General features: G+C 35.0%; 1 protein-coding gene and 1 pseudogene across 1 annotated transcript in view; one reads left to right on the plus strand and one right to left on the minus strand.

The window, feature by feature from the left end:
• Nucleotides 1-24,546, plus strand: part of Smarcc1 (SWI/SNF related, matrix associated, actin dependent regulator of chromatin subfamily c member 1) — a 140,760-nt gene that overhangs the window by 55,425 nt on the left and 60,789 nt on the right. Inside the window, exons 12-16 of the mRNA XM_015488913.2 lie at nucleotides 6,182-6,307; nucleotides 8,078-8,199; nucleotides 10,644-10,768; nucleotides 20,007-20,066; nucleotides 23,301-23,338. Coding sequence (XP_015344399.2) covers nucleotides 6,182-6,307; nucleotides 8,078-8,199; nucleotides 10,644-10,768; nucleotides 20,007-20,066; nucleotides 23,301-23,338 — 471 coding nt within the window. The remainder of the gene's footprint in view (nucleotides 1-6,181; nucleotides 6,308-8,077; nucleotides 8,200-10,643; nucleotides 10,769-20,006; nucleotides 20,067-23,300; nucleotides 23,339-24,546) is intronic.
• Nucleotides 12,336-13,076, minus strand: LOC107145398 (annotated as a pseudogene).

Raw genomic sequence — 24,546 nt, forward strand, 5'->3', positions numbered from 1 at the left:
TTTTTTTTTTTTTTTTTTTTTTTTGTGGTGCTGGGGATTGAACCCAGGGCCTTGTGCATAAGAGGCAAGCACTCTGCCAACTGAGGTATATCCCCAGCCCCTGGTCTCCAAATTTTGATCCTCTTGCTTCAGCCTCCTATGTATATAGGACTACAGGTATGCTGTGTTGTGTCTGGCTGAAATAAGGTGTTTTGGTTTTTTTCTTCCTTATTTTTTCTTCTCTGTCTCTATTTTTTTTTTTTTTAATTTTATTTGGTATTAGAGATTGAACAAAAGGGGTGCTTTGCCACTGAATTACATCCCCAGCCCATCTTACTTTATTTGGAGACAAGATCTTGCTGTGTTGTCCAGGTTGGCCTCAAACTTGCCATCCTCCTGCCTCAGCTTCCTTAGTCCACTGGGATTACATGTATATGCCACCACACCAGACCTTTTTTGTGTGTTTTTGTGGTACTGGGGCTTAAACCCAAGGTATGCTACCACTGAGCTACATCTCCAGCCCTTTTTAATTTTAAGACAGGGTCTCACTAAGTTGTCCATGCTGGCTTTGAACTTGATATCCTTCCGCCTCAGTCTCCTGAGCAGCTGGGGTTATGCTTGGCTTGACTTTTTTTTTTTAAAGAATCTTTATTTGCAGTAATTTTAAACTCACAAAAAAACATAGGGAAAAAAATAGTATATTGCATACTTCTGAAATCTTTATCCAGATTTGCCTGTCATTAATACTTTGTTCCTTCTTTGATTTATCATTTAAAATCTACATGTCTTTGTTCTCACCCCCCCCCAACATTGTTTTTGTTTCTTGGTACTAGGGATTGAACCCCAGGAATGCTTACCCACTGAGCCACATCCCCAGCCCTTTTTATTTTTTTATTTTGAGACAGCACTTCCCTAAGTTGCTTAGGGCCTTGCTAAATTGCTGTGGCTGTCTTTGAACTTGCTGTCCTCCTGCCTCAGACTCCCAAGTCCCTGATATTATAGGTGTGTTCCACTGTACCTGGACCTAACCTTTTTTATTTTTTCATTTTCATACAAGGTTTTGCTCAGTTGCTTAGGGCCTCACTAAATTGCTGAGACTGGCTTTGAACTTGGGATCCTCCTGCCTCTCAGCCTTCCAAGTCCCTAGGCATATGTCCCTGTGCCCAGCTTAAAATTTTTTATTTTTATGTGATCAGTTTTTTCCATCTTTACTGTTAATTGCATCCAGAATTTTGGTTGGATTTAGCAAAAACCTGCCTTGTTAGGAATTCATATTGTTTTATTCTAGCTGTCAAATAGTTTCACCTTTTAAAGTTAGATCTCTAATCTGTTTTGATATTATTCTGTTATAAAGAATGGATCTCATCATGTTCTTTTCAAATGGTTATCCAATTGTTTATAGTTAGATACATAATGTATTAAAAAGACCACCTTTTGCTCAGTGATTTGACATTTACTCTATACTAGGTTTCCATATGTGGTTGAGTTAAACATATTCTCTTAACATTGTGTTTAATGTTTTCCTTTTAGCCTTTAAGGCATTCATTTCCCCCCTTTTTTTACCATTAAACTTCCTACACTATTGTGTACATAAATTTAAAATTTTAAAGTGTATTTCGTGAAAATATTTTAAGTTTTTATATATATATTTTTTAACTTTTCTTTTTTTTAAATTTGTTTTAATTAGTTACACATGACAGTAAAATGATCTTGACATCATACATTTGAATCAGATGGGATATAATTTCTCATTTTTCTGAGTGTACAGGTTTCAGAATTACATTGGTCATGCAGTCACGTATATACTCACAGCAATAATAATGTCTATTTTATTCTGCTATCCTTCCATTACCCCCTTCCCCTCCCCTCCCTTTTCTTTTTTTCATAATATGTACATCATTAAAGTATTACCTTAATTCCCCCCCCCCCTTCCTAGAAACTGTCGTGCTTATTTGTGCTATTAAGAAAAGTTTGTGTGGGATGGGGTTGTAGCTCAGTAGTAGAATGTACCTTGAGTTCAATTCCCACTACTCCCACCAGAAAAGAGAAGTCTGTTTATACCTATGGTTAAATTTTTTTTTTTAAAGAGAGAGAGAGAGAATTTTAATATTTATTTTTTAGTTTTCAGCGGACATAACATCTTTGTTTGTACGTGGTGCTGAGGATTGAACCCGGGCCGCATGCATGCCAGGCGAGCGCGCTACCGCTTGAGCCACATCCCCAGCCCCTAAAGTATTTATTAGGAAAATGTTAACTTTACCTTTCAATGGTTGAAATTATTGCTTAATATGTAAATTAGAGAGGTTTTTAAAACTATTTTCATATACCATATAAAGTTGGGTGGGGTTTGGGTCATAAATATGATACCTGCATTTAGAAAACTAGTGAGAAACATCCCCTTGAGTGACATTTCTGTGAGTTATATCTGTTTTTTTCCCATGATTCCTTAGTATAAATGATTGGAATTGGTAAGTGCTTGTGAGGAAGAAGGCAAATAATGACATATTTTTCTTTGATTCTTTTTAGTAAAATGGAATTGCTATTTTTTGGTTGGATATAATTTTTTTGGGTTCTGGGAATAGAACCTGGGCTTTACACATAGTAAGTGTGTACTCTACAAGGCAACTCCACCTCCAGCCCTACAAGGACTTTTATTTAATTAATTAATTAATTTTAAAAAATTAGTTGATAATGGACCTTTATTTATTTGTATGTGTATGTGGTGCTGAGAATCCTACCCAGTGCCTCATGCGTGCTACGCAAGCACACTACCACTGAGTCACAACCCCAGCTCTGTTTTATTTATTTTTATATGGTGCTAAGGATTGAACTCAGGGCCTTGCACATGCAAGGCGAGTACTCTGCTGCTGAGCCACAAGTACTGCTAAGCCCCTACAAGTACTTTTAAAAGTAAATAATGATGATGTGGGGGCTGAAGATTTAACTCAGTTAGTAGAGTGCTTGCCTCACATGCCCAAGGCTTTGGGTTCAATCCCCAGCACCACAAAAAAAACAAAAAAAGATGATGAGTGGATGCTGCAAGGTTGTAATTCCAGAGACTTGGGAACCTGAAGCAGGAGGAACATAAAGTTCAAAGCTGGCCTAGGCAACTTAGCAAGACTGTGTCTCAAAATAAAAAATAGGAAGCACTGGGTTTGTAGCTCAGTGGTAGCGTGGCCCCAAGTTCAATCCCCATTTGCTCCCCATCCCCCCCAAAAAGCCAATAATAACTATAACTAAAAACATCCTGTCAACAATAAAAACAAATTGTAAATATATTAAATCAGTGGGGTTTTTTTACTTTTTAAAAAAATGTGTTTTAATTACATGTGACAATAGAATGCATTTTGACACAAATGAAAAATCAGTGTTTTTTTTTTTAACTTTGTTGATCACATAGCTTTGAGAAATCAAAATAAAGAACTCCCTTCTATTTTCAGTTGACACAACATTTTTCTTTCTTTTTTTTTTTTTTAATTTTTTATTGTTGGCTGTTAAAAACATTACATAGTTCTTGATATATCATATTTCACACTTTGATTCAAGTGGGTTATGAGCTCCCATTTTTACCCCATATACAGATTGCAGAATCACATCAGTTACACATCCATTGATTTACATATTGCCATACTAGTGTCTGTTGTGTTCTGCTGCCTTTCCTATCCTCTACTATCCCCCCTCCCCTCCCCTCCCCTCTTCTCTCTCTGCCCCCTCTACTGACATTCATTTGTCCCCCTTGTATTATTTTTCCCTTTCCCCTCACTTCCTCTTGTATGTACTTTTGTATAACTCTGAGGGTCTCCTTCCATTTCCATGCAATTTCCCTTCTCTCTCCCTTTCCCTCCCACCTCTCATCCCTGTTTAATGTTAATCTTCTTCTCATGCTCTTCGACCCTACTCTGTTCTTAGTTACTCTCCTTATATCAAAGAAGACATTTGGCATTTGTTTTTTAGGGATTGGCTAGCTTCACTTAGCATAATCTGCTCTAATGCCATCCATTTCCCTGTAAATTCTATGATTTTGTCATTTTTTAATGCAGAGTAATACTCCATTGTGTATAAATGCCACATTTTTTTTATCCATTCGTCTATTGAAGGGCATCTAGGTTGGTTCCACAGTCTTGCTATTGTGAATTGTGCTGCTATGAACATCGATGTAGCAGTGTCCCTGTAGCATGCTCTTTTTAGGTCTTTAGGGAATAGACCGAGAAGGGGAATAGCTGGGTCAAATGGTGGCTCCATTCCCAGCTTTCCAAGAAATCTCCATACTGCTTTCCAAATTGGCTGCACCAATTTGCAGTCCCACCAGCAATGTACAAATGTACCCTTTTCCCCACATCCTCGCCAGCACTTGTTGTTGTTTGACTTCATAATGGCTGCCAATCTAACTGGAGTGAGATGGTATCTTAGGGTGGTTTTGATTTGCATTTCTCTGACTGCTGACACAACATTTTTCCTTAGTTTAAATAGTTGTTTAAGTACATGGCTTCCATAATATTGTAAATACTATGTTTTGGTATAATTCATGAACTCTAAATAACATTGGAATTCATACCCTCTTTTCTAAAAATAAATGAATAAATGTTCTAAAAATAAATGAACGGGCTCTTTTTTAAAATGTTAAATATGGGGCTGGGGTTGTGGTTCTATGGTAGAGCACTTGCCTAGCACGGGTGAAACACTGGGTTTGATTTTCAGCACCATAGATAAATAAATAAAATAAATATCCATTGACAACTAAAAGGAAAAATGTTAAATGTTATATATTTTTTCTTCTTGATCCTGTATTTTTATGTTATGTAAATGGACTGTTACTACAGTAGATTATTAGAATACTATTTGTTTTGTTTTATTTTCTGAGATTAGGTTCTATCTTACCCAGGATAATTTTTGAGTTCCTGGGCTCAAGTGATCCTCCTGCCTTAGCTTCTGAGTAGCCAGGACTACAGGTGTGCTCCACGATGCCTAGCTACTAGAATTTTTTTCTTTTTTCTTTTTAGAATCTTACTGTCTTATTGTTTATGAGTTCAACATGGGCCTCACTGGCCTGAAATCAAGGTGTGGGTAGGGCTGTGAAGAACACTATTTAATGCTTAGAAGTCTAACCTCTGAAATGAGGAAGAGGAGCTATCTGCCTTTTGGCAGAAATTTAAAATGGAATTCTTTCTGTCATTTTCTGTATTATTTTATAAAATAATGCTTGCATATTAGTTTGTATTCCTAAAGAAAATTTGATAATTATGACAAAAGCAGCACTTAATTAAAAAAATTATTGAATATAAAATAGTGAAAATAAGTGATTATTAAAGAAATATCTAGGAAATTACTGTAAGCTTTGAAGTGACACTTTTGTTTGACCTCTTTCTTTCTCTTTCAGATGTAACCATTATTTTAAATATTTTAATGATCTTTTTTCCACAATGATTTTACCATATATAGGGTGTATAACAGCATATATCTTGTTTTTATTTTATTTTGCATATGTTAAAAGCTTGAATATCAATGGAGTTATATATTTCTGTAACTTTTTTTTTTTTTTTTTTTAATTTGGGATTTAACCCTGGGCATTTTGCCACTGAGCTTCATTTCTAGCCCTTCCTGGAAAAAATCTCTACAGAAAAATATATGTACTTGATGGTCTTTATGACTATGCTCATTTTTCATCATGTTCGATTTAATTTACAGTGTTATTGATTGCCCAAACCTGAAGATATCCTTTTTGCCTAGAGCAATAACTGTCTTTGGTTCTGTGCAGTTGAATTTTTTTTTTATCAGTGGTTTTTCATGAAGATAGTGATGACATGATTATCAGTTTTGGCATTTTAGCTATCAATATCTCAGTCTAACCCAAGGTACTGTTCTTTAAAAAAAAAAAAAATTTTTTGTACTTGTAGATGGACAGAATGTCTTTATTTTATTTATTTTTATGTGGTGCTAAGGATCAAACCCAGTTCCTCACACATGCCTGGCAAGCGCTCTGCCACTGAGCTACAGCCCCAGCCCTTCTTGTCCTCTTTATTCATGAAAGAAATGGAATAAAAATTAGAGAAGTTTAAGTCACATCTCATCATTTCTAGTAGTATGTTCTTAATATATCTTATGTAATTGAGGATTTGAAAATAATCAGGTTCATTCTGAATAACTTAAAAGCTCAAGTGATTCTATTATTTATATAGATATTTATGTTTTGACGTGATTTTAGGTTCATGTGAAGTGGATTTTAGACACTGACATTTTCAATGAATGGATGAATGAGGAGGATTATGAAGTGGATGAGAACAGGAAGCCAGTGAGTTTTCGTCAGCGAATTTCAACAAAGAATGAAGAGGTATTTTATTTGGAACTGTTTCTCACCAGTAGATGTTTTGTCTTTCTTTCCCTAAATGTTATATCTTCATTGATAAACTCACATGCAGCAGACATTGTATACATGAAAAAGTTCCTAATATAGCAGTAACAATCATCTCAGAAGCTGCCATCCCCTTAGAAAGGCATGAAAATCTCAGAGAGTTATTAAGAATTAAAGTGACCCATGAAGTATAATGTAGCAGTGGTAAAGCTGATATTTTTCCTGTAGATCTGAGTTTTAATTTTATATTCCAATTATCATTATAACATTATTTAATTTAACCATATTTTTACTTTTTTGTTTACTCTCATTTAATAGCTTTGTTAATGCATAGACAGTAGTTAATAAAAGTACATTTTTTAAAGGTCTCATAGTTAAAGTTCAGTACTACTCTTAATAAGTACATGCACTTAAATATTTACCTCAGATTCCTTGTAGGTCACAACTTGATGGGTGGATTTGTCATTTTAAATAGACTTGAGATGGTGAACAGAGTGTGTTACAGATGGGTTTGAGACAGTGTAATGAAGACACCTGTGGTTCTAAAATCATTTTCATTAGAAACAGTTAAATATTTTGTTTTTCCTTTATGTTTTAGTTTTTTTCAAAAGTCTTTGAAACATGGTTATTTTTTAAACCATTATAGTATTAAGCACATACAAAAAAAACACTGTATTCAGGGTGCGTTTGTATAAATAAATAAAATGCCTGTAAGATAACATCTTACACTCATATATGCTACTGTTCCTATTTATTAGCTAAAATGGGGTACCAGCACCCCAGTAGTTTTTGAAACAAAATATGATGTCAAGAAGACTCACAGTGGTAGCATTTACTCTCCACCCTGAGTAAACAGCCATACCAGATTGATTCCTGTGTGTGTGTGTGTGTGTGTGTGTGTATGTATGTTCCCATTTTCAATCCTGTAACTTTCTATTAAAAATTCTTTATCATACTATGTATATCCTTTTAAGAAAAATACTTTAAAATGGGGTCTCATAATTTTTGTAATCGTAGTTTATTCCTATTTGTTTTAGAATTTAACTCAATAAATTTTTAAAAAATTTTTACTCTTCGTTGGCAGATCTCTTTATATGTTTATTAACCCTTAGTACTTTGTGGTTGTGTGGTTCTGGGGATCAAACCTAGGGCCTCCTATGTGCTAGGCAAGTATCCTACCACTGAGCTGTAGTATCTATACTAGTACATTTTCTTTTATTTTTTTAAATATTTTTTAGTTGATGGACCTTTATTTATTTTTATGGAGTGCTGAGGATTGAACCCAATGCCTCACATATGCTAGGCAAGCATTCTACCACTGAGCTACAATCCTAGTCCTAATATGTAATAGTACATTTTCATATGATCATTTGGCCTGTATTTTTATTTCATTGTTTCAATAGCTTGTTTCATATTTTTCTAGCAGTTATTGAAAATGCTTTTTCCATCTGGAGGTGCAGAATGTGCACAGTAACAGTATTTAGTTGTGCAAGGTTCAGGCCTGTCCTTGTTACAGCAAAATTTGAGTGTCTGTGGGATTGTACTGAGAGTTCCATTGATGATGAAAGGTCAGAAAAGTCTCTTCATGGCTAGTGGTCTTGGATGCTTAATGTCATACTTTTTCTTTTTTCTGAATTATTGGGTTTTTTGCCATCTTTGTTTATGGAAACTCACCTTTGCACAAAGGTTTACTGAAACCGAGGACTCAGCAAAGTTCGCTGATATTTATTTTCATTTATTTCTTCCTAGCCAGTCAGAAGTCCAGAGAGAAGAGATAGAAAAGCATCAGCTAATGCTCGGAAGAGGAAACATTCACCTTCACCTCCCCCTCCCACACCTACAGAATCTCGGAAGAAAAGTGGGAAGAAAGGGTAAGAACTCCAACGTGATTCAGAAGGCATTAAAACATATTCCGAAGGACTTTTCAGATTTTTACATTTACATTGGAAGATTTACTAAAAGTAAGCCATATTTGGAAAACTTTTTTTTTAATAGCTTATTATGAGATGTTATCTTGTAGGCATTTTATGTTTATTTATACAAAGGTACCCTGAATAGAGTGTTTTTTTGTATGTATGTATTGAGAATGTGGTTGGCAAAGTGTTTAAGAAATCGCATTTACCATAGTCTATATTTTTCTCTTATTTTTTCACATGTCCCTTTAGTGATTACATTAACTCAGAAAGACGAGTATGTGGCTGTTTAGGGAAGTTTAAAAATCTCTTATTTCATATATTAATAAGCCAGTCATGGTCTTAAAATTTGTGATTTTGTTAAGACCACATATATTGAGGCACAGAAATTAAAATCATACAAATATGTTTTCTTAATGATGTTTTTGGGATAAACACTTTAGATTTCTGACTCTTGCTGTGGATGTTCAAAGATATCCTGAGGTACCTGAATTTTTTTTTAGAAGAAGTCCTAGGGATTGAACTGAGTTGTGCTTTACCACTGAGCTAAATTCCCTATTTTTATTTATTTATTTTTCTTGAGATAGGGTCTTATTAAGTTGCAGAGACTGACTTGAACTTATATTCATCCTTCCTCATGCTTCTGTGTTTCTGGGATTACAAATGTGCGCCACTGTGCCCATTTTGTGTGACAGCTTTGTAAGGAAAGCCTTTATCAACTTTTCCCGGTGATCCAGGCCTAAAGTCAGATATCCAACTGTTCCTGCTTATGAGCTAAAATGGGGAGCCAGCACACCAGTAGTTGTTGAAACAAAATATGATGTCAAGGTGACATTTACTCTCCACCCTGTTTATACAGCCATACCAGGTTGATTCCTGTGTATGTATGTATGTATGTATGTTGATTACATACATTTGCCTTCTAATGGCACACTTTTTCTATTTTAAGTTTTTCCATGAAGACTAAGGTTGTAACTCAGTGGTGGAACATGTACTTAGCATGCATGGGTCCTGGGTTCAATCCCTAAAATTTTTTCTTTGAATCCTGTATTTAATCAGAACATTTTGAAATCTGTTTTCATAACCTTTGTTTTACTCATCTTCCCTGCGTCTTTTCTTCCTTTTAAAAATATTTTATCTCTTGGACACCTTTTAGATTTGTAGACTTCATTTTTTATTGTTGTTGTTCATTTTTTATGTGGTGATGGGGATTGAACTCAGGGCCTCATGCATGCTAGGCAGGTGCTTTACCACTGAGCTATCTCCCCAGCCCCTCATCATGCAATTTTTAATTTGAAAAAAGTTTTTTTTACCTGATGTGCTTTATTCTGACCCATACCAATATGTTATCTCTCAAAGAGAACTTTGAGCATTCTCTCTTCAATGAGGGACTCAGGCTGGTCCATCATTCTGTCTTCCCTAGATCTTACTTCATTCACTTTCACTGGCAATGCACTGTAGATTACTCTCCATTGCATCTCCAAACAAATTATTTTATTTTTATGTTTTTGCTTATGCCTTTAGCTTTTACGCTTTACTCTAAAACATTGCCTTATCCTTAATAAATTATTGCCCATTCTCAAAATTTCAGCTCACTTACCACTTTTTTCTCTGTGATATATTTTCTTCATACTTTTATTAATTTCTCTATATTTCCATGTTCAGAAGTACAGTACTGTATGTATTTCTAATTACTTCTGTCCTATATTCATTGTAATTACTCAAGATAAGGAAATCATTCCTATTTTTATTCATATATATTTTTTTAAATATTTATTTTTTAATTTTAGGTGGACACAGTATCTTTGTTTTATATTTATGTGGTGCTCAGAATCAAACCCAGTGCCTCACGCATGGTAGGCGATCTTGCTACCACTTGAGCCACATCCCCAGCCCTTTATTCATATGTTTTAAAAATAAATGATTTGAATTGTCAGGGAAAGAACAAAGGCAATTTTTACAAAAAAGAATGAGTACCATACTCAGTGGTATGGTAGTTTCTGGTATTTGGATGATATAAAAAGCCAGGAAAATATAGCTGTTCATATCTTTGAGAAAATTTCTTATGTGATTTGTTTATAGTCTGTGAGAAACTATGCCATATTCCTTAGCAGGTATTCTTTTGTTGTACTAACTGAAGCTTCCTTTAAGATAATGCCTGCAATTTGAATAGTAAGGTTTCTGTGCCCATTTTTTATATCCAGTGCCTTTTAATTTTAATTTTTTGGGGGGGGGGCTGGTTAAATGTATCTTCAGTAAGATGTCTATAATTTGTTTGATTATTACCTGTTTAAAAGTGATTTGTAAGTATAGATTTTAACAATAATGTAGAACCTCAGGAATGGTTTGGTATAATTAGCTATAATTGTCTTGTTTATATTTTATATACCTATGTGTTTCAGCCAAGCTAATCTTTATGGGAAGCGCAGAAGTCAGAAAGAGGAAGATGAGCAAGAAGACCTTACCAAGGACATGGAAGACCCAACACCTGTACCCAATATAGAGGAGGTGGTACTCCCCAAAAATGGTTTGTATTCTGATAGACCTAATTTCATCATGAAATAATTCATTTTTTGCTTTGAGTCCATATTTCTTAACTTTCAAATATGAATAATTTCTACTTTTGGTATTAACTTTTTTCAAATTCCCTCTTTCCCAGTCATTTATTTTCTTTTCAATTAATTAATTTATTTATTTTACAGGAGTTTCCCAGTCATCTATGATACTTTTTCCTATTTGTTTATGGACAAAACACACCGTGTTCCACGATTTACCTAACTTTAGAAATATTTAAAGTTAATATTTTTTAAAAATCACAACAGAATTACTATTCACATTAAAAGCTGGAAAACATTTATGTATAGTTTAAACCTATTTAATCTCTAGGCATTGCTTTATGTGAATATGAAATTGAAAACTTTATTGAATTTTATAAGTTTAGTGTTGTGAACTTGAGTTATTGGTGATGTAAGTTTCAATCTTCAATGTAATGAAGCTCAAAGTATGATTTAAATATTTATAATTTTAAAAATTGACCATCACATGTTTGTGATCTCAGTGAGCCTGTAACTAAATTTTTAAAAATAAGGTTCAGCACATTTTAAGGGGGAAAGATATAAACGACATTTAGCTTACTTATTTATACATCATCACTATTTACCTATATCGAGGAGGAGGCCCATAAATTGGAAACCACATATTGAAATGGTGAATTTCATAGTTCTCATATTACCCATTCAGTTTTCCAATGCAAAATTTCATTAGGGGGCTACAAACTAGAGGTTTGAAATCTACACAAGAAATTAGATCATTAAAATTGCCAATAGTTTTTTTTTTTGGTTTATGCAACTTTACTGAAGAAAAATAAATCAATTACAAGCAGAGCTATTAGTTGATCACTCATCCATTGACAATTTGCATCATTTATTCAGTGCTATATTAAACAGTGTATTGGAAGATAGATTAACTAATAGCTCCAAGCCTCCTAACTATTTAAATGAAAATTACGAAATGTTATGAGACCCTATTTTGGAATACAAAGGGTGTTTGACTTCCAATTTCCATTCTCTGTAGAACAAGAACAGGTCATTCCTTTATTGACATGCATAAAATACATCACATTTTCTGTTCTGCTGATGCTATAAATTCAATACCAGTTCTCCAGCCACATCAGTTATGAGCATAAAGTATAACATGTAACCTCAAATCTCTAACGGTGGAAGGTTTAAACAAAATGGATGCTGCTAGAATAATGCTGCTTCCTTTGATGTGACAACTGAGCATCCATCTCCCTCCCCCTCAGATGATTTCTTCAGCATGTTAGAGCAGTGAGGAATGGTTTAGTCTCATAACCAAGTTAGAGTGAAGACATTGGCCACATAATACACATGCTCCATTTTAAAAAAAAAATTCTGAATCTTGGGCAACTGTTCTCTTGTAACTACAGTTTCTAAAAGCAGTTATTGTCCAAAGCTGGAAGAACTTAAGTCTTCTCAGATGAGCATGTGAATGAATGGAGGGAGGTAAACAAAAAATAAAATTAAAAAAGATGAGGTCTGATAGGGGAGCAGCTGGATAAGAAAAATCAAAAAAGGAACAGTAATTTAAAGTTTATTCCAGCTAAAATGGAGGTTATTCTGACTTTAAGGTAGCATCACATGGCATACTTCTGAGTCCATTCCCGAGATATTCTGTTGTATTTATCTCTGTTTTATAGATCCGTGCAATCTCTGGCACTAAAGGGTCATCTGGGTTTGGATCACATAGCAGTGAACAAATGGATAAAAGAACTGTAGAAATAGTTAAAGCAGGAGACCATTGTGATCTTAGAATATCAAGACAAATGCTGCCATTACTGTTAATATTTGGATGATAAATTCTTGTTGTAAATGCAACCTTAGGTGGCTTGAAGGGGTAGTCTGTAGGAAAATGAATTGTCAAAAAGAATACACCACCTTGATATGGGCTGTCATTAGGTCCCATAATTGTGGCTTGCCAATGAAACAATCATCCCCAACTGGACCTGCAGAACATTGTGCTGGAGGGTCATGGACCAAATCACTAAGTTTCTTATTAATCCATTTCAGCGCCATAGTCTGTGCTTTTCGTCTGGCTCCTCACTGTCTTGGTGTGTGCTCAAAGGTCTGGCCAAAACTCTTGATTATCCGGGCGGCGGGGAAGGATTGTCTCTTCGTCTCACACTGGCTGTGCCAGATACAGGCGCAGAGGGGCTAGGGCCTCCCTCAAGCTTCGGCCTTGGCCTCCTCCCCGCGCGGCAGCTGGTGCCTCCCCGGCCCTACGGAGCTCCCGCGCACGACACCGCCAATAGTTTTTTGTTCTACTTTTTTTTTAACTACCTTGACCTTAAATTTAATTTAAGGTAGGTGCAGTGGTGAATCATGCCTGTAATCAGCAGCTTGGGTGGTTGAAGCAGGAGAACTGCAAGTTCAAAGCCATCCTTAGCAATGGCGAGGTGCTACGCAACTCAGTGAGACCCTGTCTCTAAATAAAATAAAAATAGGCTAGGGATGTGGCTCAGTGGTCAAGTGTCCCTGGGACCAAAAAAAAAAAAGAAAAAGAATTTATAGCTAGCTCTATTTTTGCTATCCATCTTTTGTCTTTTGGAAAGACGTCTTCAACTTTGATACAATATAATGGATTAGTTTTCCTCCATAATTTGTGCTATTTGCATCTCTTAAAATATCCAAAAGATATTTTCAACTTTTTCCTAGTGACTTCATTTATCCTTTCAGATCTGGATCTGAGTCTCTTTGGCTTTTATTTATGTAGATGGCTGTTTTTGTTGTTGTTGGTTTGTTTGGCACTGGGAATTGAACCTAGTTTATCATGAGGACTCATCCCTGGCCATTTTAATTTTTTGAGACAGGGTCTTGCTAAGTTGTTTAGGACCTTGCTAAACTTGGAATCCTCCTGCCTTGATCTCCTGTGCCACTGGGATTACAGGTGTGTGCCACTGCACCTGGCTTTTTATGTTTTTGTTTGAATAATTTATCATGTTTGAGCTCTTTGTCAGATGTATGTAGTGTGTTTTCTTGCAGTTTATGTCTTATCCTTGTTTTTTCTGTATTTGTAGTGTGTTTTAAAATCTACTTCTCGACATTCAGGTATTTGGTTTTTCTAAGTCGATTTATAAACAATTCAAGCCCCCACTCATAGTGGCTTGCCTTTTCATTTTCCTAATACTTTATAGGGCATGTATTCTTAATTTTGATGAAAATGAATCATTAACATTTCTTGTGTTCTAAGATATTTTTACCTTAGATATTTATTTTTTTCTATGTTTTCTTTTTTTTTTTTTAATAATTGTAGATGGACATCATGTCTTTATTTATTTATTTTTTTAATGTGGTGCTGAGGATCGAACCCAGGCCGCACGCATGTCAGGCGAGCGCGCTACCGCTTGAGCCACATCCCCAGCCCCCCTTTGTTTTCTTGTAGAAGGTTTATACTTACTACTTTAAATTAGATCTGTGATCAAACTTTCAGTATTTTTTGAGATAGAGGTCAAAGTTTATTGTTTTCCTATCTGGTCCATTTGCTGTAAAGATCCTACTTTATTGATTGAATAATCTTTATCCTTTTAAAAAAATCTTTTCAGTGGATCTACTTTTAAATTCTGTGTTAATAAGATTTCTGTGGCTGTGTCAAAATATCCAAGAAAGATTTTTGGCTTATGGTTTCAGTCCACAGTTGTTTGATCCTATTGCTTTAGGCTTTTGTTGAGGAAGAGCATTATAGTAAGAAATTCATGTTGGAACAGAGATGCTCACCTCTTGGTGCCAAGTAACAAGAAGAGAGGGAGAAAGAGAAAGGATCCAGAGGTGGGTAAGGTGTTAAGATACACTCTTTAAGTGACTTTTCTGTGACTTCCTGATAAGTAGGTTTTGTCTACTTCCTAATGAAGCCAATAGTTAGGGACCAAGCCTTCAACCTTTGGGGAATATTCCAGATCTAAACTATGACACTGTTTTTTCCACCTGTGTATTTTTACTTGACCCAGTACCACAGTGCTTTATTGATATAGCTTTTACTCAGGTTTTAAAATTAGGCAGTTCTCCATCTTTGTAAATCCTATTCTTCAGGATTGTTTTTGCTATTTTAAATTCTTGGCTGAGTCACATAAATTTTAGAACCAGCCTTTTAGTTTCTCAAAGCCTACTGAGGTTCTGATTAAAATTAAAGTCATTTTAAATGGGCATTTGAGGGAGAATTAACTTAACATTGAATATGATTCTACATGAGTATGTCACATGTTTACCTTTACATAATTATGTTTCTCTTTAGTATTTTATGTGTTTCAGAGTAGAGGTCTTTCATATATTTATAAAACTTTTTTTAAAATTTTTTTTAGTTGTTAATAGACCTTTATTTTATTTCTATGTGATACTGAGAATGGAATCCAATGCCTCACACATGCTAGGCAAATGCTCTACCACTGAGCCACAACCCCAGCCATTTATAAAACTTATAACTCACTATATGTGCTTAAATGTTTATATATATTTGTGTGTGTATATGTGTGTATTACTGAGAATTGAACCCAGAGGACTCTACCACTGAATTCCATCCCCAGTCCATCAGTGTGTATGTATATGTGTGTGTGTGTGTGTGTGTGTGTGTGTTTTAAGTTGTAGATGGACACAATATATTTATTTTTATGTGGTGCTGAGGATTGAACCCAGTGTCTCACACACACAAGGCAAGTGCTCTACCACTGAGCTACAACCTCCGCCCGATCATCAATATAGTATTTAATGCAATTGGTTTATGGGAGTGGGTTTTTTTTTTTAATATTCCTGTTAGTTGTAGATGGACACAATACCTTTATTTGATTTATTTATATGTTGTGCTCAGGATCGAACCCAGTGCCTCACATGTTCGAGGCAAGTACTCTACTGCTGAGCTATAACCCCCAGCCCCATCTTTTCTTTTGGTTTTTACCCTATTACACCAACTTCTGGTTATACTGTAACACTTCTATACTTTTAAGTAACAATGATAAAAACACTTTTGCTTTTTTTTTAACCTGTTTTGGGGAGTATACCTTTAATATTTTACCATGAAGAATGATGTTACCAGTTGATAAAAAATGCTCTGTCAAATCAAGGAAGTTTATTTTATTCCTATATTGCTTTTGAGATTTTTATTATGAATGGTTGCTGGATTTTTACAATTTTTTTTTCTGCATTCATTGATATAATGATGATTTTTCTCCTTTAATCAATTAATGTAATTATGCTGAAATGATTTTAAACCAACTTTGCATTTCTGAAATAATCTCATTTAATTTCATTGTCTTTAAATGTATTTTACTGCATTTGATTTTCTAATATTTTTTTTCAAGGATTTTATTAGTTTCTGTTTATAGAGTACTTTGGCCTTTACCTTTCTTTTATTGTAAAATCTTCATCAAGTTTTGCCATCCAGGTTGTGCTGAACTCATAAAATGAGTTTGGAATTGTTTCTTTGTTTTATTTTCTGAAAGACTTACAAGATTGGGAACATTTCTTCCTTAAATAATGTGTTCGTGTAGCTCCTTCAGCCTTAAGATTCTTTTGGTTTTAGCCACAGATTCAATATTTATTTATTTATTATTTTGATTAAAAAATAACATTTAAAGAACAAAAGGCTCATCCTGTATTTGAGAAACTTTGAGTGGTATTGGTCTGGAGAGTGCTGCAGTAAAGCTACAGAGAATATTTTCACTTGGAGCTGAAGTGTAACTCTCTTCCAAAGCCAGGGGTGTGCACCTAGAGAGCAACTCTCAGGCTGCTGGTTGCAGAAAGCACACATAGAATGGGAGTCTCCTTTGACCATGACCTCTTGTAGTTCTGTGATCTTGTTTTTTTACTGTAGTCCTAGCCACCTTCATGCCAACACATTACCCTCACTGAGAACCAGTATTCTTGCACTGTTTTAATCGTGAGCCATGGAGCAGTTGGAAATGCAGCCTTCCTCTTATCCACTGTTAAAAATCTTCAAGATTCAATTTTTAGAGCAGATACAGGAATCTTCCCATTTTATATTCCTTGTTTTGTTATATAGTATCTGTTGAACATCTCTTCCCCTTTGTAAACTGGGCTTTGAATGTTTTTTTCTTTAATGTATATTTTTTATTTGTAGATGAACACACAGTATATTTATTTGTTTTTATGTGGTGCTGAGGATTGAACTCAGTGCCTCACGCGTGTGAGGCAAGCGCTTTACCACTTAGCTACAGCCTCAGCACATATGTTTTTAATGATCTAGTGTGTTTCATAACATTTCTTATAATGTTTTAGTGTTTAATGTAGTCTTTTTATTTCCTTCTTGTATTCCTCATCATTGCAATTGTTTTCTCTATTTTTTTAAAATTCTTGAATAGTTTTGCTTGGGAGGTTATCTAGTTTATTAGCTTTTCTGTTTCTTTTATAAAACGTTATATATCTTTTTAAAAGTATTATATTGCAAAATTGGGCATTAAGAACAACACAAGCAAGGCACAGTGGTGCACACCTTTAATCCAGTGGTGTAGGAGCCTGAGACAGAAGGATTGTAAAGCCAGCTTTGGAATTTATCGAAACCCTATCTCAAAATAAAAATATAAAGGGCTCAAGATGTAGCTCATTGGTTAAGCACCCCTAGATTCAGTCCCTGGCACCAAAAAAAGGAAAAAAAAACAAAAAAGAAAAGAAACTATAACTGTGATATATTTTTAAGTTCATATGGAAGGAAAAAATCATAAATATAACCCCCAAAACATATTTTTAAATCAAGGATTCATGAGAGTAGTGACAACCCTTAACCAATAACTACCTAAATGTATAATAATTAATATAATTTGGTTTTGGTTCAGGAATGACTGAATCAATTAGTAGAGTAGAATGGCTAGTAGAAAAATGACTCGTATTTGTTTATAGTAGTTTTTTTTTAATATATGTTGTTTTTAGATGTCGATGGACACAACACAATGCCTTTATTTTTATGTGGTGCTGAGGATCGAACTCGGGTCCCGCCCGTGCTAGGCGAGCACTCTACCACTGAGCCACAATCCAGCCCCCTTAATACTGGATAGCTTTTTAAAAAAATATTTATTTTTTAGTTGTAGATAGACACAATATCTTTATTTTTTTATATTTTTATATTTTTTACTTATTTATTTTTATGTGGTACTGAGAATCCAACCCAGGGCCTTGCACAAGCTAGGCAAGCGCTCTACGGCTGAACCACAACCCTAGCCCTGATAGGGATACAATGTAATCAGGTCTTAGCCTGAGAAAAAGATATTTGTTTACCCATTTAACAAATAAATGAATACAATCCCAAATAGTGTAAAAATTCTAATCCCATAGAGTAAAATGGCAATGTATTATATCATAATAAACTTATCATAAATGCAGAGCCAGTAAATGTGTGAATGGATGAACAGCCTTACTTAACCAAGAATATATAAAGTATTAAAGCTTTTTTTTTTTTCTTTTTTCCTACCAGGGATTGAACCCAGGTGTACTGAACTACTGAGCTACATTCCCAGCCATATTTTGCATTTTATTTAGAGACAGGATATCACTGAGTTGCTTAGGTGCCTCATTAAGTTGCTGAGGCTGGCTTTAAACACATGATCCTTCTGCCTCAGCCTACTGAGCCACTAGGATTATAGGTATGCGCCACCGTGCCAGGTTCAAATAACTTTTCCTCTGTTACAGTTTCAAGTAGATGGGAAAGTATAAACGTTTTGAAGACTTAGAAACTTATGCTCTTGATGGAAGTGTAAATTCAAGAAGCCACTGAACACATTTCAGCTGTCTTTTAAATTTTAAATGTATACACTTAATAATAACAGTTTTTGTCTTCAGAGCACATCTTAAGTAATTACATGCATGCAGAGAGATAATGGTTAAAGAATGCTGCTTACAGACAGTGAATTCTTGAAAATAAACTTAGTTTCCCTCAAAGCAGGGATAGTTTATGGTCCACCTATGGACCTGTTAAAATGAAAGCCATGTAGAATAGTTAAAACAAAGGCACACTGTTACATGAGAAAAGGTAAGTGCTAAGGAATAAGTACAGAATGGTTAACATCTGCACAAGATTTTAAAACCCTGAGGATAAATTTCAATATTGTGTGTGTGTGTTTGTATACATGAAGGGTGTCAGTTCTCACTGAGCATGGTGGCACACACCTGCAATTCCAGTGACTTAGGAGACTGAGGCAGGAGACTTGAAAGTTTGAGGCTACCCTGGGTAACTTAGCAAGAACCTGTCTCAAGATATAAAAAAGGGCTAGGCAAATCAATGTGTATAGCAGCTCAGTTCACAAAAGCTAAACTAGGAAACCAACCCAGATGCCCATCAAGAGATGAATAGATAAGGAAATTGAGGTATATATACACAATGGAATAGTACTCATCCTTAAAGAAGAATGAAATTATGGCATTTGCCAGTAATTGGATGGAACTGGAGAATATTCTGCTAAGCGAAATAAGCCATTTCCCAAAGAGTCAAAGGCCAAATGTTTTCTCTGACATATAGATGCTAAATCACAATGAGGATGTGGGGAGAATAGAGTTATTTTGGACTAGATACAGGGGAGTAAATGTAGGGGAGGGGATAGGTGAGTAGGAATGATAGTAGAATGAATCAGAAATTATTACCCTATGTGCATAAGATTACATGACCTGTGTAACTCTACATCATGTACAGTCAGATGAATGAGAAATTATACTCCCATTCATGTATGATGTGTCAAAAAGCATTTTACTGTCATGTATAATTAATTAGAACAAATTTTAAAACATATTAAAAAGTTGGGGGTGTTGAGGGTGTGACTGAGTAGTAGAGCACTTTTGGCTTCATTTCTAGTACTGGGGTAAAAAGGTATCATTTTTCCTTCAGTTTATCTGAATGAATGAGTGGCACAGAAATGGGAATTCAGATAAAAGCCTAAAAATGGTCAAAAAAAAATTGTGGACGAGACTGAAAAATTCTTTTTATGTTTTGCATGTAAACATTTTTTATTTCTATAATAAAAAATATTGCTACTTAGATAATTACAGAGTATAGTCTGTTATTAAGTCTTTTTCCAGCTGGGTTTATGGTTTTTACGTGAGGTGAGTCATGACTTACATTTGAGTTCTAATGAGATGCATGTATTTTTGAATCATGTTCTTTTCTGTTTTATTCTTAAAAGCAAGCAGAAGTTTTCCTCTAACACATGATTCTGATGTGGTTTTGTTTTGTTTTGTTTTGTTTTTTCTTCCTTCTAGTAAACCCAAAGAAAGATAGTGAAAATACACCTGTTAAAGGAGGAACTGTTGCAGATCTAGGTAAAACATACCTTATATAGTCTTGTTTCCTTTATTTTATCTATCAGCTGTTCAAATACTCCTTTATTTACTTAAAAGTATTGTTTTCACTTACTGTTTCCTACCACCAGATATAAACTATGTATTTCCTTAATACTATCATGATTTGGTTTGCCACCATTTTATCAGTGTTAATTTCTTATGATCCATTGTTGCTTTTTTTAACATTTTTTTTTTAGTTGTTGATAGACCTTTATTTTATTTATGTATTTATATGTGATGCTGAGAATTGAACTCAGTGCCTCAAACATGTCAGGCAAGTGCACTACCACTGAACCACAGCCCCAGCCCCTGATCCATTGTTTCTTAATGATGCCCTCTCATAGTATTTTCCCACAAACTAGCAAAGTGCCACTTAATAGCAAAATATTTGAAGATAGTTTACTGAACCTCTGAAATCTCTACTTGATCAATAAAACAAGGTTAATGTCGTTTAATACTCAAGTGCAAATATGAGTCCTGGTCTGTGTTTATTGCCAATGCTTTATAGCCTTACACTCTGCTATTGTGTAATAAGCGCTTTTCTCATTTTTTTTATTCATGTTCATAATGGGCTTCTTTCAATTTTGTGCGGTCTCCACTGAAAGCCCTTTGACCTGACTGGTTCCCTCCTTTGACCTCACTGCTGACTTGCCAGCTTCAGTGTCTCCTTTTCAGAGAGGCTTCCCTTTAAAAAAAAAAAAAAAAATATATATATATATATATATATAAGCATTATATGTTTTTAGTTGTAGATGGACACAATATCTTTATGTGGTGCTGAAAATTGAACCCAGTGCCTCACCCATTTGAGGCAGGTGCTCTACCACTCAACCCCAGCCCCAGCCCGAGGTTTCCCCTTTTTATTTGCTCTGAAGAGGACACCAACCCAAATCCTCTTAAGCATATTTCTTTATATTTATCATCTGTGTAGAATTTTTTAACATCTAAGATTTTTATTCTATCCCATTAGTGGGATGTAAAGTTTATAAAGGCTGGTGTCTTTTCTGATTCATGACTGTGTTCTTAGTATTTGGATAGTAGCTAACAAAACAACAGGCATCCTATTAAATATTTGAGTGCTAGTCTCTTATTGCATGTTAAAATACTACTCATGTTTTTGGTAAGGATTGATAACCCCTTTTTCTTTTTTTCCTCTTCTTTTTGGGGGGTGTGCTGGGGATTGAACTCAGGGCCTTGGGCTTGAGAGACAAGCACTCTGCCAACTGAGCTATACCCCCAGCCCCAGTAAACAAATGTTTTAGGCATTCTGTGCTATTTGGACTCAATCACAACAACTTTGCCATTTAGCTCAAAAATAACCATGGAGTCATGTAAACAAATCTTCATGCCATATTATGATGAAATTTTTGAACACTGAAATTTTAATTTCATTTACTTTTTATGTATATATTATTATTTTATGTATATATTATTATTTTTCTTTTCTACCAATTAAGAGTATACAAACTGTATTTTACTCAAAGATGTGTTGAGAGTCTCCAAAATGAACCCCTGGGATTTGGCATGTGGTTGTACTCACAGCTAACATTCATGATAGGTGCATGGGAAGAGTAAACACAAGTGGATTCTGGGTGCAGGTTTCTTCATGTTCTTCCTCACACAAGAGTCATGAAGTGCACTGCTCCCACAGCAGTGAACTTGCAGCAACATATATGTAGTGTTTTAGCCTGAGGATGCCTATTAGACAATTCACATTCAAGGTTTTATTGGGGAGGTGGATGTGACATGTACCCTCTCCTAGTTGATACCAAAATTCCTTACTTTAAAAGGACAGCCGATGTACTGCGTAGCTTTTCATCACTATGACAAAATACATGGGGAAATCAACTTAAAGGAGGTAAGATATATTTTAGCTCATGGTTTCAGAGATTGAAGTCACCTGTCTGTATTACCATGGCCTATGGTGAGGTAGAGTAGCGTATTGATGAGGGATGATGGGGAGAGCTGGACATCTCATAATATATGAGAAGCAGGCAGAAGGGGGACGGGGAAAAGATTGGGGACAAGGTATAGTTCCCAATGGCACATCCTCAAGGACCCAGTCCCTTGAACTAGGCCACTCCCTCCTACATTTCTTCCATCTTTCCATAATGCCATCAGTTATGAATCTATGAGAGGATTAATGTATTAATGAGATAAGACACCTTGTGATCAAATCACTTCCCCCAAATCCCTATCTCTGAACATTGATGCATTAGGGACCAAGCCTTTATTTAATACGTGAGTCTTTGGGCAAACCAAAATAGCAAGTATTCAAAAATTAACCATATTATTATTTTCATAAACATTTTAAGCACAGCTAGCTAACTTTTCACATCTGTTAACCCGTTCACTAGGACTATTCAAAGAGTCAGATTCCATATAAAAACAGGCGTTTGACTGCATTTCACCAGTGAACTCTGGTTTTCCCAGCCCCTGTGCTTTTGAATATTTTGTTTCTTTTGTTTCGTTTTTTGGTAATTGCTTTTCAAATAACAGATAATGGGGAATATTTTTTTAGAGAATATGTGAGTGAAAGAATTACTTTTCCATATTCTTTTTGATTTTCATAATGCTTTTTGTCCTACTACGGAATCATATTACTTATATATATTTAAAAAAAAAAAAACTAAAGCACTGAATATAATTATTTGTGCAGAAACCTCACTTCATTGGCACTTTTGCTTTTCACTGTAGGAATCAACTGCCTCTTTTAAATTTTAGATGAGCTTTCTCTTGTTCTTTTGTAAGACCAGCATTTAGGTCTTGAGTCCTATATCCTCGAAAGGCATTAACTTTCTACCAGTACTTTGAAAGGGATTCCTTATCTCTTCTTCTTCTTTTTTTTAACGCATCATTTACCCATTTCCTCTAGAATTCAAAATAATATACTGTTTTCACCAGTCCTTATGAGAGAGAGAGTCCTAATCAAATCCCATGCCCATATTATTAACAAGATCACCACTGTGATATTTTTAGCTCAATTAGTAATTAATTATAAACTTCTCATTGTTTTTTTTTTATTTCCTATATTTTGGAATTTCTAACACCTCTCTGCTTCTTTGTAAAATTACAATTTACCTAATTATTTGGGGTGATTTTGCTGTGCTTGCTTTTGTCTGTCCTGTATAAGTTTTTAGACTGTAAAGATTCCAGATAATCCAAACAGCATTTATCTGTTTTTAAAATAATTTACATATTTTGATTTTGCAGATGAACAAGATGAAGAAACAATGACAACAGGAGGAAAGGTAAAAATTATTTAGTCCTGTTGAGAGGATTTTCTTTAACTATCCTGTGTACTGAGTAGAAATACTGGATTGGAAGTTGGAAATGTCCATAGAAATCTTTTACTTTGAGACTCTTGTTTTGTTTTTTGGTACCAGGGATTAACTCAGGGCACTGAACTACTGAGCCACATCCCCAGCCCTATTTTTTTTTTTTTCTCAAAATTTTATTATTTTTAGTTTTCGGCGGACACAACATCTTTGTTTGTATGTGGTGCTGAGGATCGAACCCGGGCCGCACACATGCCAGGCTAGTGCCCTACCGCTTAAGCCACATCCCCAGCCCCCCAGCCCTATTTTGTATTTAATTTAGAGACAGGGTCTCACTGAATTGCTTAGTATCTTGCTGTTGCTGAGGCTGGCTTTGAACTCTTGATCCTCCTGTGCTGCCGGGGTTACAAGCGTGCACCACATGTATACCCGGCTTAATATATATATTTTTTAATTTCCTTTTTTTTTTTAAGATGGAGTCTCACTGTGGTGCCCATGCTGGTCTCAAACTCCTGGGCTCAAGTGATCCTCTTGCCTTAGTCTCCCAAAGTAACCAGGACTTCAGGCACATGGCACTACACCACCAAGATGAATTCCCTTTTAAATAGTCCTCCAGAATAGTTGTCTTCCTTGGTCCCAGAATTTTATTGAGAAGAATCTTATATCTTCCTAGGTAATGTTCCTTGGTATAGTTTCTGTTTTCATGATCCCTTGGTTGCAAGTGATAATCAGAAAAGACCACACTATTTCAGATGTTATATAACAATGAGGATGAGTAGGGACCTTGCCTTGATTTTTCTGTTTTCTTTTGGTGTGGCTAATGAAGACTTTGAATTATGCTCTTGGCCTCACAGTTACCTACTTCCTATTTCATCAGTTCTGTGAAGACATATGAATCATCTCGTTGGAAGGTGTTGGATTTAGGCAGGGTTTAATTTTTTTCTTCATCTTCAGTAAATGACCCATTGTTTCAGTCAGGCTATCATGCTTAACTTTGTTAAAATGTGTAATTAACCCCGAATGCTCTTGAAATAACTTTCTTAATTTGCTAAAAATATTTCTTTTTTACCAATTGCCATCGAAACCCCATTCTGATGTTTAACATTTGTTTTATATACATATAAGGGATGAACAGAGTCATGAAGACTTCTAGTGAAATTATTTCAACAAATTCTTTACCT

Source organism: Marmota marmota, unplaced genomic scaffold, assembly GCF_001458135.2.
Source record: "Marmota marmota marmota unplaced genomic scaffold, marMar, whole genome shotgun sequence".
Taxonomy (NCBI): Eukaryota; Metazoa; Chordata; class Mammalia; order Rodentia; family Sciuridae; genus Marmota; species Marmota marmota.